The sequence below is a fragment of the Euprymna scolopes genome, chromosome 45, assembly GCF_053919585.1.
Source record: "Euprymna scolopes isolate OS-2025 chromosome 45, ASM5391958v1, whole genome shotgun sequence".
Classification (NCBI taxonomy): Eukaryota; Metazoa; Mollusca; class Cephalopoda; order Sepiida; family Sepiolidae; genus Euprymna; species Euprymna scolopes.
Window position 1 is genome coordinate 32,140,235 of NC_136526.1, and position 15,950 is coordinate 32,156,184.

At 18.6% G+C, this 15,950-nt stretch overlaps 1 protein-coding gene across 3 annotated transcripts in view; it reads right to left on the reverse strand.

Moving 5' to 3' along the window:
• Positions 1-661: 661 nt before the first annotated feature.
• Positions 662-15,950, reverse strand: part of LOC145269369 (uncharacterized) — a 46,802-nt gene continuing 31,513 nt past the window's right edge. For all 3 annotated transcript variants that reach the window (XM_080125057.1, XM_080125055.1, XM_080125058.1), the window contains one exon: positions 662-5,373. In XM_080125057.1, the coding sequence (XP_079981183.1) occupies positions 3,625-4,638 (1,014 nt within the window). In that variant the 5' untranslated portion in view covers positions 4,639-5,373 and the 3' untranslated portion in view covers positions 662-3,624. The remainder of the gene's footprint in view (positions 5,374-15,950) is intronic.

The window sequence follows — 15,950 nt, forward strand, 5'->3', positions numbered from 1 at the left end:
ATTTTGATATTTTTGAAAATAAAAAAATTAAATTATTTTTACTGGTACTTCAATTCATTTGTTCTATTCTTGGTCAGTGAATATGAAATGATTCTAGACTGAGGCAATTTTAATTTTTTGTCCCAACTTTGAATCCTCCTTTTTCGTAACACAATTCTTCACACATTACAACTGACATACAAGAAAAAGCTCTTTGTCATTGTTGCAAAATCATTTCCAGAATATTACATAAACATGTATTTTTATCAATGAAAAACTTATTTTGCCATATTTATTTTGTTACATATTACGTAAACCCATGGGAAATACCTTATAATTTGTTTTTTGAGTTTTCAAAACTTAATTTCCTCCTCTGCTTCTATACACACTCTTCAGTTATTATGTAAACTAAAATTTCTAATGTCTTCAGAAACTATTTTATTAAATAATCGATATTATCATTTTTTCATAATTTTGAATAGTTTAATTACCACGACATGAAAATTAGTAGATTCCATGAGTTTAATTTGGAATTAAATATTTCAATTTTAGAATTTCATTGCACTAATGAAGTACAAAAAATAGGTAGTGTTACTTAAATTATAATCGGCATTCTTGACTTTGCACGTCATTTTTTAAAAGAAAATGGTTGACAATTTAATGTAAAGGATTTAAAACAATGTGAATTTGTAATTTTTTATTTTTATAAATATTTTTTTTTAATATTTGGAAAACGTTCTATTTTGCTTAAGTAGTGTTTAAGGACCCTAGCAGATTGAAAAACCAAAATCAACAAGTTTCAGTCCAAACAAGTTGACCACGACTTTTGTGCACACACATGGCATTTATAAAAAAAACGTGTTATTTTACTTTTTGAATAAAAGATTTCTGTATGTAATGTAGGGTGAGTTTTTTTTTATTATTTGGTTATGTGGCAGTTTAACTTTTTGTACTGTTGTCATGAAGACAAAAAATCAAACAAGGCAGTGACTGAATGCGTCAAAATTCTGCCTTGTTTCTTCTCAATATTAACATATACATGATTTTTTAAAAATATATTTATTTATTGTTATGTACTGAAGGGGGGTCAAATGTATGAATTTATTTTTCAGTATTGAGATATTAGAATGTACATAATTTTTTTTAATATCTTTATTTATTGTTGTGTACTGAAGGGGGGGGTCAGATGTATGAATTTATTTTTCAGTATTGAGATATTAGAATATACATGATTTTTTTAAATATCTGTATTTATTGTTATATACTGAGAGGGATTAGATGTATGAATTTTATTTTTCAGTATTGAGATATTAGAAAGTGCATAATTCTTTTTAAATATTTTTATTTACTGTTATGTATTTTTTTTGAGGGGGGGGTCAGAGGTATTATTTTCTATTTGACCGTTTAAATGTTTCAAAATTCTATTTCGATTTTCCTCAAGTTAGATTTCAAAAGTATAACTTGCTATTCCACAATTTAGATGTTTTCCAACTTCCTTTCAATTCTTGCTCTGCCTTCCACAACTTTTTATTTGATAAAGTTCGTCGCGTCTCGAGTAAACGAGCGTAATAGAATGTGTAAGCTTTTACATTCATTAGTTTGAAAATTTCATATATTTTTTGGATAGAATAAATAAAACAAATACTTTAATAGTAAATATGTTTCTTTCATATTGTAAACGCACAAAATACTTTTACCATTAGCATATTGGATTTGTTTGGCAGGAAGAATGACAAAAAGTAAGTTTTGTGTGGTTGGTTGGTTGGTTGTTTTTGTTTTACGGCATATCAACCCTTTCCAGGTTATTTAATACCGAATCCGGTGATCTTGAAAATCTTTTTAATAGAATATATTTGTTTTTTGCAAGTCGGTTTCTATTTAACCCATAGCTGGGACCCTGACAGGTACTACCACTCCAAGTCAGAGTGGACCTGGGAGCAATGGCAATAAAGGGTGGCTCTACACTCCCCAAAGCCCACAAGTTGGGGCCTCACCATCGGATATAGTTTAAGGTCATATCCAGGACCAAGTTTTGCGTGCAAAAATATTATTACATTCACATAATACTTTACAAAAATATAGTTTTATATGCAATGGCAATGGAGCATTTTATACACACATTTGTGCAGCACACATGTAACACATTTACATACATACAATGAATATTACCATTGCACTTTATAAAATGATAAGAGTGTATATACACGACTAAATGACACAGTGCTGCATGAATATGTGTGAGTGTTCAAATATGATTATACACAGTCTGTGTAAATGTCAACACAAGAATATAATTTCTTTTTTGTTCAATTTTTGGTATCAGTTTGTTCATATTGAAGATGGGGTATCCTATGGATGCTAGACATAAAGCTGCTATATAATCTGATAGATCTTTAAAAACATATCTTTATCGTCTCTTAAAGTGCAAGTGTCTTAATTTATCTTGCACTTTGTTTGTCAGCTATATTATTAAGGAAGTTTTTGGTATTCTACTTCATGAGAACAACTTTCTTCTCAATTAATCATTTCCATATTTTGATGCATATCTTTTGTTTTTGTTTCTTGGACTTACTGAATTTCAGGAAAAGAATTTATCTTGTCTGGTGGAGTATCCAGCTTAGTGTTATTACTTGAGGTAACATCACTTGAAGAAGGTGCACCATTCTTTGTAAACGCTAATGTGGGTTAGCCATAATGAGGAGATCTTATTTAGGCTGTGAATACTATGTGATTTTAAATATTTGGTCAGAATTTACATCTAGGGAAAAATACCCTCATGCCAGGTTGTTCTGACAAACCCTCGTATAGAAAGACCTTAGACACTCGAAGATAGTGACGAGTAGGCATTCAGGTTTTCAGTATGTTGTGCATGTTTCAACATACTTTGTTTGTTTGTAAAAGAGCCAAATATTTACTAAGAATATGGTTTCTCTCTAGGTAGATTTTGGTATTCTACTTCATGAGTGCAGTTTTTTCAATAATTACTTAAATGATAGAGATCTTCCTAAAATTACCGTTTCTCTACATGTCGTACATTAGGCCAAGATATTTCGTTATTGTTTCCCTCCTTAATGTGTCTGCATATGACATTACATATTTCACTTCTCTGTAAAAGAAAGAAACTTATTTCACAAGAATATTGTTTTTCTCTTTGTTTTATTTTTCTTCAGTCTTCAGGGTTCCATTAAAGTTATTTATCTCTCAAACATTTATCTCTAAGACATTTATCTCTCAAACACTGTGTTAGTAAAGAAATTTAGAACATAACTTTCCTCTCCTCAATTAACCATTTTCACATTTTGATGCATATCTTTCGTTTTGTATTCCAGGACAAGAATTCATCTAGTCTGGTGGAGTATCCAGCTTTATGTTATTACTTGAGGTAACATCACTTCGAGAAGTGTGATATTAATTGTAAAAGCTAATGTGGGTTAGCCATAATAAGATCTTATTTGGGCTGTGAACACTATGTGATTTTGAATATTTGGTCAGGCTTTACATCTAGGGAAAAATATCCTATTGCCAGTTTGTTCTGAAAAACTCCTGTACAGAGAGATCTTAGACACTCGAGCATAGTGTCTAGTAGGCATTCAAGTTTTGCATGTTTCAACATACTTTGTTTGCTTGTGAAAGGCCATATATCTGCTAAGAATATAGTTTCTCTCCAGCATGTCTTTGCATATGTTTCAACATACTTTGTTTGCTTGTAAAAGAAGAGCCACATATTTCACAAGAATATGGTTTCTCTCCAGTATGTGTTCGCATGTGTCGTAGCATATTTTTCTTCTCTGCAAAAGAAGAACCACATATTGTACAAGTAAATGGTTTCTCTCCAGTATGCATTCGCCTGTGTCTATCAATATAAGATTTATGTGCAAAAGATAAGCCACATACTTCACAGGAATATGGTTTCTCTCCAGTATGTTTTCGCATATGAAAGACTAAACTTGGTTTCACTGCAAAAGAAGAGCCACATATTTCACAAGAATACGGTTTCTCTCCAGTATGCGTTCGGATGTGTTGTAACATACTTTGTTTGCTTGTAAAAGAAGAGCCACATATTTCACAAGAATATGGTTTCTCTCCAGTATGTGTTCGCATATGTTTTAACATGTTTCCTCTTACTGTAAAAGAAGAGCCACATACTTCACAAGAATGTGGTGTCTCTCCAGTATGTAATCGCATATGCTCCATCATATTATGCTTTGTTGTAAAAGAAGCGCCACATACTTCACAAGAATATGGTTTCTCTCCAGTATGTGTTCGCATATGTTTCAACATGTTTTGTTTTACTGTAAAAGAATAGCAACATATTTCACAAGAATATGGTTTCTCTCCAGTATGTGTTCGCATATGGTACAGCATATGATGTTTCCTTGTAAAAGCATAGCCACATATTTCACAAGAATATGGTTTTTCCCCAGTATGTGCTCGCATGTGTTGTAGCATGTGTTCTTTTTGTGTAAAAGAAGAACTACAGACATCACAAGAATATGGTTTCTCTCCAGTATGTGTTCGCATATGAATCACCAAGCTTTGTTTCCTCGTAAAAGTAGAACCACATACTTCACACGAATATGATTTCTCTCCAATCTGTTTCAGCATATCTTGTTTCTGTGTCAAAGTTTGCTGTTTTTTGGTATCTATGTTAGAGTTCATTTCCAATTTCGAAATCTGTGAAACTTTATACTAGAATTTGTTTCTGTTTTTGAAATTTCAGTTTTGATGCATGTAATATTCACTAAAGATTCATAATTGGTATTATTTCTATTTTTTTAAGATCTAAGAATATATAGATATGTATTTGTTCATACAAATATATTTATGCGAATTGTATGTTTTTGTCAATATCAGATCTATAAAGAATGATAGAAAAGGAACATATAGTTCTAGTGAATGTTTATAGGATCATATTAACACATTGAAATTCAGTTAAATATATGTAACTTTCTGTATGTTTGAATAGATTATTCTACAAACTCCATACATTAAACATAGTGTGAATGCAAATGCCTGCAAAATAATGTCACCAGTTGGGAAAAGTGTTAGTGATCACATTGATGTGTGGATGACATTTGAGAGCAGATATGAGAAGACGATTATGCGAGCGACGTCACAGCAGTAACGAGAGAATAAAAGTAATAAATGTTGTAGAAAACAAAATAAGTTAAAATTCTTGTGTCTGCTTTGAGATATAGACTGTAACATACAACGTGTGGTTTTTGAACTATGTCACATACACAGTTGGCAGGAAAATGTTAGTTTTTTTTCCAATATCTTATAAAAGTTTCTTTGATGAGGGGAGAAAAACTCGCACAGTTCACAAGGATATGGTTTCTCTAGGTTTTTGGTTGTTGATTTTATGCCATTTTCATTTTTGTTTTGCTGGATATTCTGCAAAATTGAAAAAAATAAATATTTTGTTTTCATTTTTTTTTTTTGCAAAGGTAAAATTTTTATATGTGTAGGTGTAGACACGGTTACTTTTAAAATGGATAAATTATACATAGTTTCTGAAAAATCCATAAAATTCACATAAATCGTAAACGTCTGTATCCGAAAATTAAATATATTTTATTTCATCATTCTGGTATATTTTAAAAGTAGAAAAAACTAAGATCAAATGCCTTAAAAATTTGATAAGCGCATTATGGAGGGGAGATAAAAATATAATAAATTACCTATACATTATTTTATTTTAGTTTTATATATAGTTAAGCCATTTTTAAAGATCACGTTATGGGGTCGGTGAAATATAATAAAGTTTTCATATATTTATTTTAGTTTTTATATATTTCAGCAATTTCTCAATAAGTTTGAAAAAAATTAATGAAATTGATCAATTATTTGATTTTAGAGAGAATTTTAACAACTGCATTGTTTTTATTGTTTACACTAAAATATGTAGAAATAATATGTGGTTTCAGTTTTCCTGCTTTTAGGTTTTGGGGGAAGTTTTTGAAAATTCAGTTTTACAGAGAGTAAAAAAAAAATGAGATTTTAAAATCTTTCTTCTTGAGAATACTACAAAAATTAGAATGAACCAATTTTATTTTACAAGTTTTTACTGTTATTATGTGTTATAGGGGTCGAAAATAGTTTCAGCATTGTAGGTTTATGACAAAATTTAAGTAACCCTGTGAAAAAATTTTAAGAAGTCCTCAGATTAATTATTGATTTAATTTGAAATATAATGAGGACATTGGTTGCAATAATTCTCTCTTTATAAAATGAATTTTTAAAGATCACATTCAACTAAATATCCACTAAACTTTCCTTTTGTTTTTTAATATAATTTACACATTTTTATTGCTTAGAAAATACATTCTTCCTATATTTTACAAGCATCAATATTGTACTGAATAATTGATTAAAACAGCCTAAATACCGCTTAAGAAACAATAAAGCTATCAAAAATTTTACAGTCGGAAAAAGAACTTATATCTTCATTCACAAGTAAAAACGAAAATGACATTAAAACATAATTTAAACAAATATTTTATAAATGCACAGATGTTAAATTAGAAATAAATAGTTTGTGTTCTTTAATAACATCTTAAAGAAACAAGCCATAATATTTTTATTTTTATGGTGATTATTAGTTTTCATATAATACTTTAGTTTAGAATTTTTCTAATGAAAATGAGTTTTTTTTTAAAGCAATAATCATGTTTAATGACATTTCTGATTCTTATTTTCTTTTTATATCATGTACTTATCGATGTAATAAGTGAACATGCTATAAACATCAATCGATTAAACATTGTAAATAAGGGATTCGGAATATTTCGATGATGAACACTAAAACATATTGTAAGAGACAGAGTCTATCACCCGAATATAATTGACTTTAATTTTGTTATAGATGTATATGGCAATTGTATGAAAACAAGGTTTTCGACATTATCACTTTGAATATGGTGGGGAAATAAATGTTTAAGAAAAGCTGAAAGATGCTTGAAAGATTTAGAAAAATAATAATTGAATAAAAACTTGAAAGCAATGTGTGTTTAAGATCTGAATTCAATTATTTTTGATGGAAAAAGTAAACACCCAAAATTAAAACATTTCTACTTACGAGTATTATGAGCTATCCCTGCGACATGATGACACACATTTGTAAGTTAAAATTTATACCATAGATTGCTAGTGTATAATTTATGAAGAAAATAATTAGTGTGATAGTTTTGAAGAGAATGGAGTGTCTGATCTTTATGAATATCTTCGGTAAATAAGGAAAAATAGAATTTTTCCTCTGTAGAAATTAATTTATTTGTGCCATATTTTACTTTTTATTTTATTTATTATGATAAACATATGAAGTCCATTCATTAATTGCTTTTTATTTTATTATTTTATGATATACAAATAAATATACTTATTTTTTTATTTTATTATGATATACACATAAATATATTTATTTTATTATTTATTATGATATACACATAAATATATTTATTTTATTATTTATTATAATATACACATAAATATATTTATTTTATTATTTATTATGATATACACATAAATATACTTATTTTATTATTTATTATAATATACACATAAATATACTTATTTTATTATTTATTATGATATGCACATTAATATATTTATTTTATTATTATAATATACACATAAATATACTTATTTTATTATTTATTATAATATACACATAAATATATTTATTTTATTATTTTATTATGATATACACATAAATATATTTATTTTATTATTTATTATGATATAAACATTACTATACTTATTTTATTATTTATTATGATATACACATAAATATACTTATTTTATTATGATATACACATAAATATATGTATTTTATTATTTATTATGATATACACATTTATATGCTTATTTTATTATTTATTATGATATACACATAAATATATTTATTTTATTATTTTATTATGATATACACATTAATATACTTATTTTATTATTTATTATAATATACACATAAATATACTTATTTTATTATTTTATTATGATATACACATAAATATACTTATTTTATTATTTATTATAATATACACATAAATATATTTACTTTATTATTTTATTATGATATACACATTAATATACTTATTTTATTATTTATTATGATATACACATAAATATACTTATTTTATTATTTATTATGATATACACATAACTATACTTATTTTATTATTTATTATAATATACACATAAATATACTTATTCTATTATTTATTATGATATACACATAAATATACTTATTTTATTATTTTATTATTATATACACATAAATATACTTATTTTATTATTTATAATGATATACACATAAATATACTTATTTTATTATTTTATTATGATATACACATAAATATATTTATTTTATTATTTATTATGATATACACATAAATATACTTATTTTATTATTTTATGATATACACATAAATATATTTATTTTATTATTTATTATGATATACACATAAATATACTTATTTTATTATTTATTATGATATACACATTAATATATTTATTTTATTATTTATTATGATATACACATTAAAATACTTATTTTATTATTTATTATAATATACACATAAATATATTTATTTTATTATTTTATTATGATATACACACTAATATATTTATTTTATTATTTATTATGATATACACATTAATATACTTATTTTATTATTTATTATGATATACACATAAATATATTTATTTTATTATTTTATTATGATATACACATAAATATATTTATTTTATTATTTATGATATACACATAAATATACTTATTTTATTATTTATTATGATATACACATTACTATATTTATTTTATTATTTATTATGATATACACATTAAAATACTTATTTTATAATTTATTACAATATACACATAAATATATTTATTTTATTATTTTATTATGATATACACATAAATATATTTATTTTATTATTTATTATGATATACACATAAATATACTTATTTTATTATTTTATTATGATATACACATAAATATACTTATTTTATTATTTATTATGATATACACATTAATATACTTATGTTATTATTTATTATGATATACACATAAATATATTTATTTTATTATTTTATTATGATATACACATAAATATATTTATTTTATTATTTATTATGATATACACATTAATATACTTATTTTATTATTTATTATGATATACACATTAATATACTTATTTTATTATTTATTATGATATACACATAAATACACTTATTTTATTATTTTATTATGATATACCCATAAATATATTTATTTTATTATTTATTATAATATACACATAAATATACTTATTTTATTATTTATTATGATATACACATAAATATATTTATTTTATTATTTATTATGATATACACATAAGTATATTTATGTTATTATTTATTATGATATACACATAAATATATTTATTTTATTATTTATTATAATATACACATAAATATACTTATTTTATTATTTATTATGATATACACATAAATATACTTATTTTATTATTTATGCTAATATGCACATAAATATACTTATTTTATTATTTATTATAATATACACATAACTATACTTATTTTATTATTTATTATAATATACACATAAATATACTTATTCTATTATTTATTATGATATACACATAAATATACTTTTTTTTTATTTTATTATGATATACACATAAATATATTTATTTTATTATTTATTATAATATACACATAAATATACTTATTTTATTATTTATTATGATATACACATAAATATATTTATTTTATAATTTATTATGATATACACATAAATATATTTATTTTATTATTTATTATGATATACACATTAACATACTTATTTTATTATTTATTATGATATACACATTAATATACTTATTTTCTTATTTCGTTATGATATACACATAAATATACTTATTTTATTATTTATTATGATATACACATAAATATACTTATTTTATTATTTATTATAATATACACATAAATATACTTATTTTATTATTTATTATGATATACACATTAATATATTTATTTTATTATTTATTATGATATACACATAAATATACTTATTTTATTATTTATTATGATATACACATAAATATACTTTTTTTATTATTAATTATAATATACACATAAATATATTTATTTTATTATTTATTATAATATACACATAAATATACTTATTTTATTTTTTATTATAATATACACATAAATATACTTATTTTATTATTTATTATGATATACACATTAATATATTTATTTTATTATTTATTATTATATACACATAATTATACTTATTTTATTATTTATTATGATATACACATAAATATACTTTTTTTATTATTAATTATAATATACACATAAATATACTTATTTTATTATTTATTATGATATACACATAAATATACTTATTTTATTATTTATTATGATATACACATAAATATACTTATTTTATTATTTATTATAATATACACATAAATATACTTATTTTATTATTTGTTATGATATACACATAAATATACTTTTTTTATTATTAATTATGATAAACACATTAATATACTTATTTGATTATTTTGTATGATATAAACATAAATATACATATTTTATTATTTATTATGATATACACATTAATATACTTATTTTATTATTTATTATGATATACACATAAATATACTTATTTTATTATTTATTATGATATACACATCAATATACTTATTTTATTATTCATTATGATATACACACAAATATACTTATTTTATTATTTATTATGATATACACATAAATATACTTATTTTATTATTTATTATAATATACACATAAATATACTTATTTTATTATTTATTATGATATACACATTAATATACTTATTTTATTATTTATTATGATATACACATAAATATACTTATTCTATTATTTTATTATGATATACACATACATATATTTATCTTATTATTTATTATAATATACACATAAATATACTTATTTTATTTTTTATTATAATATACACATAAATATACTTATTTTATTATTTATTATAATATACACATAAATATACTTATTTTATTATTTATTATGATATACACATAAATATACTTATTATATTATTTTATTGTTATATACAAATATATTTATTTTATTATTTATTATGATATACACAGTAATATACTTATTTTATTAGTTATTATGATATACACATTAATATAGTTATTTTATTATTTATTATGATATACACATTAATATACTTATTGTATTATTTATTATAATATACAAATAAATATATTTATTTTATTATTTTATTATGATATACACATAAATATATTTATTTTATTATTTTATTATGATATGCACATAAATATATTTATTTTATTATTTATTATGATATACACATAAATATATTTATTTTATTATTTATTATGATATACACATTAATATACTTATTTTATTATTTATTATGATATACACATAAATATACTTATTTTATTATTTTATTATTATATACACATAAATATACTTATTTTATTATTTATAATGATATACACATAAATATACTTATTTTATTATTTTATTATGATATACACATAAATATATTTATTTTATTATTTATTATGATATACACATAAATATACTTATTTTATTATTTTATGATATACACAAAAATATATTGATTTTATGATTTATTATGATATACACATAAATATACTTATTTTATTATTTATTATGATATACATATTAATATATTTATTTTATTATTTATTATGATATACACATTAATATACTTATTTTATTATTATAATATACACATACATATATTTATTTTATTATTTTATTATGATATACACATAAATATATTTATTTTATTATTTATTATGATATACACATTAATATACTTATTTTATTATTTATTATAATATACACATAATTATATTTATTTTATTATTTATTATGATATACACATTAATATACTTATTTTATTATTTATTATAATATACACATAAATATATTTATTTTATTATTTTAATATACACATAAATATATTTATTTTCTTATTTATTATGATATACACATTAATATACTTATTTTATTATTTATTATGATATACACATTAATATACTTATTTTATTATTTATTATGATATACACATAAATACACTTATTTTATTATTTTATTATGATATACCCATAAATATATTTATTTTATTATTTATTATAATATACACATAAATATACTTATTTTATTATTTATTATGATATACACATAAATATATTTATTTTATTATTTATTATGATATACACATAAGTATATTTATGTTATTATTTATTATGATATACACATAAGTATATTTATGTTATTATTTATTATGATATACACATAAATATATTTATTTTATTATTTATTATAATATACACATAAATATACTTATTTTATTATTTATTATGATATACACATAAATATACTTATTTTATTATTTATTATAATATACACATAAATATATTTATTTGATTATTTTAATATACACATAAATATATTTATTTTCTTATTTATTATGATATACACATTAAAATACTTATTTTATTATTTATTATAATATACACATAAATATATTTATGTTATTATTTTATTATGATATACACATAAATATATTTATTTTATTATTTATTATGATATACACATAAATATACTTATTTTATTATTTTATTATGATATACACATAAATATATTTATTTTATTATTTATGATATACACATAAATATATTTATTTTATTATTTTATTATGATATACACATAAATATATTTATTTTATTATTTATTAGATATACACATTAATATACTTATTTTATTATTTATTATGATATACACATTAATATACTTATTTTATTATTTATTATGATATACACATAAATATATTTATTTTATTATTTTATTATGATATACACATAAATATATTTATTTTATTATTTATTGTAATATACACATAAATATACTTATTTAATTATTTATTATAATATACACATAAATATACTTATTTTATTATTTATTATGATATACACATAAATATACTAATTTTATTATTTATTATAATATACACATAAATATACTTATTTTATTATTTATTATAATATACACATAAATATACTTACATTATTATTTATTATGATATACACATTAATATACTTATTTTATTATTTATTATGATATACACATTCATATATTTATTTTATTATTTATTATGATATACACATTAATATATTTATTTTATTATTTATTATGATATACACATAAATATACTTATTTTATTATTTTATTATGATATACACATAAATATACTTATTTTATTATTTATTATGATATACACATTAATATATTTATTTTATTATTTATTATAATATACACATAAATATACTTATTTTATTATTTATTAGGATATACTCATTAATATACTTATTTTATTATTTATTATGATATACACATAAATATACTTATTTTATTATTTATTATGATATACAGATTAATATACTTATTTTATTATTTATTATGATATACACATAAATATACTTATTCTATTATTTATTATGGTATACACATAAATATACTTATTTTATTATTTATTATGATATACACATTAATATATTTATTTTATTATTTATTATGATATACACATAAATATACTTATTGTATTATTTATTATAATATACACATAAATATACTTATTTTATTATTTATTATGATATACACATTAATATATTTAATTTATTATTTATTATGATATACACAAATATACTTATTCTATTATTTTATTATGATATACACATAAATATATTTATTTTATTATTTATTATAATATACACATAAATATACTTATTTTATTATTTATTATAATATACACATTAATATACTTATTTTATTATTTTATTATGATATATACATAAATATATTTATTTTATTATTTATTATGATATACACATAAATATACTTATTTTATTATTTATTATGATATACACATTAATATATTTATTTTATTATTTATTATGATATACACACAAATATACTTATTTTATTATTTATTATGATATACACATTAATATACTTATTTTATTATTTATTATGATATACACATAAATATACTTATTTTATTATTTATTATGATATACACATTAATATACTTATTTTATTATTCATTATGATATACACATAAATATACTTATTTTATTATTTATTATGATATACACATAAATATACTTATTTTATTATTTATTATAATATACACATAAATATACTTATTTTATTATTTATTATGATATACACATTAATATATTTATTTTATTATTTATTATGATATACACATAAATATACTTATTCTATTATTATCTTATGATATACACATACATATATTTATCTTATTATTTATTATAATATACACATAAATATACATATTTTATTTTTTATTATAATATACACATAAATATACTTATTTTATTATTTATTATAATATACACATAAATATACTTATTTTAATATTTATTATGATATACACATAAATATACTTATTTTATTATTTTATTGTTATATACACATAAATATATTTATTTTATTATTTATTATGATATACACAGTAATATACCTATTTTATTAGTTATTATGATATACACATTAATATATTTATTTTATTATTTATTATGATATAAACATTAATATACTTATTGTATTATTTATTATAATATACACATAAATATATTTATTTTATTATTTTATTATGATATACACATAAATATATTTATTTTATTATTTTATTATGATATACACATAAATATATTTATTTTATTATTTATTATGATATACACATAAATATATTTATTTTATTATTTATTATGATATACACATAAATATACTTATTTTATTATTTTATGATATACACAAAAATATATTTATTTTATTATTTATTATGATATACACATTAATATATTTATTTTATTATTTATTATGATATACACATTAATATACTTATTTTATTATTTATTATAATATACACATACATATATTAATTTTATTATTTATTAGATATACACATTAATATACTTATTTTATTATTTATTATGATATACACATAAATATATTTATTTTATTATTTATTATAATATACACATTAATATACTTATTTTATTATTTATTATAATATACACATAAATATATTTATTTTATTATTTTATTATGATATACTCATAAATATATTTATTTTATTATTTATTATGATATACACATAAATATATTTATTTTATTATTTATTATGATATACACATTAATATACTTATTTTATTATTTATTATGATATACACATAAATATACTTATTTTATTTTTTATAATGATATACACATAAATATACTTATTTTATTATTTTATTATGATATACACATAAATATACTTATTTTATTATTTATTATGATATACACATAAATATACTTATTTTATTATTTTATGATATACACAAAAATATATTGATTGTATTATTTATTATGATATACACATAAATATACTTATTTTATTATTTATTATGATATACACATTAATATATTTATTTTATTATTTATTATGATATACACATTAATATACTTATTTTATTATTTATTATAATATACACATAAATAAATTTATTTTATTGTTTTATTATGATATACACATAAATATATTTATTTTATTATTTATTATGATATACACATTAATATACTTATTTTATTATTTATTATAATATAAACATAAATACACTTATGTTATTATTTATTATGATATATACATTAATATACTTATTTTATTGTTTATTATAATATACACATAAATATATTTATTTTATTATTTCATTATTATATACACATAAATATATTTATTTTATTATTTATTATGATATACACATTAAAATACTTATTTTATTATTTATTATAATATACACATAAATATATTTATTTTATTATT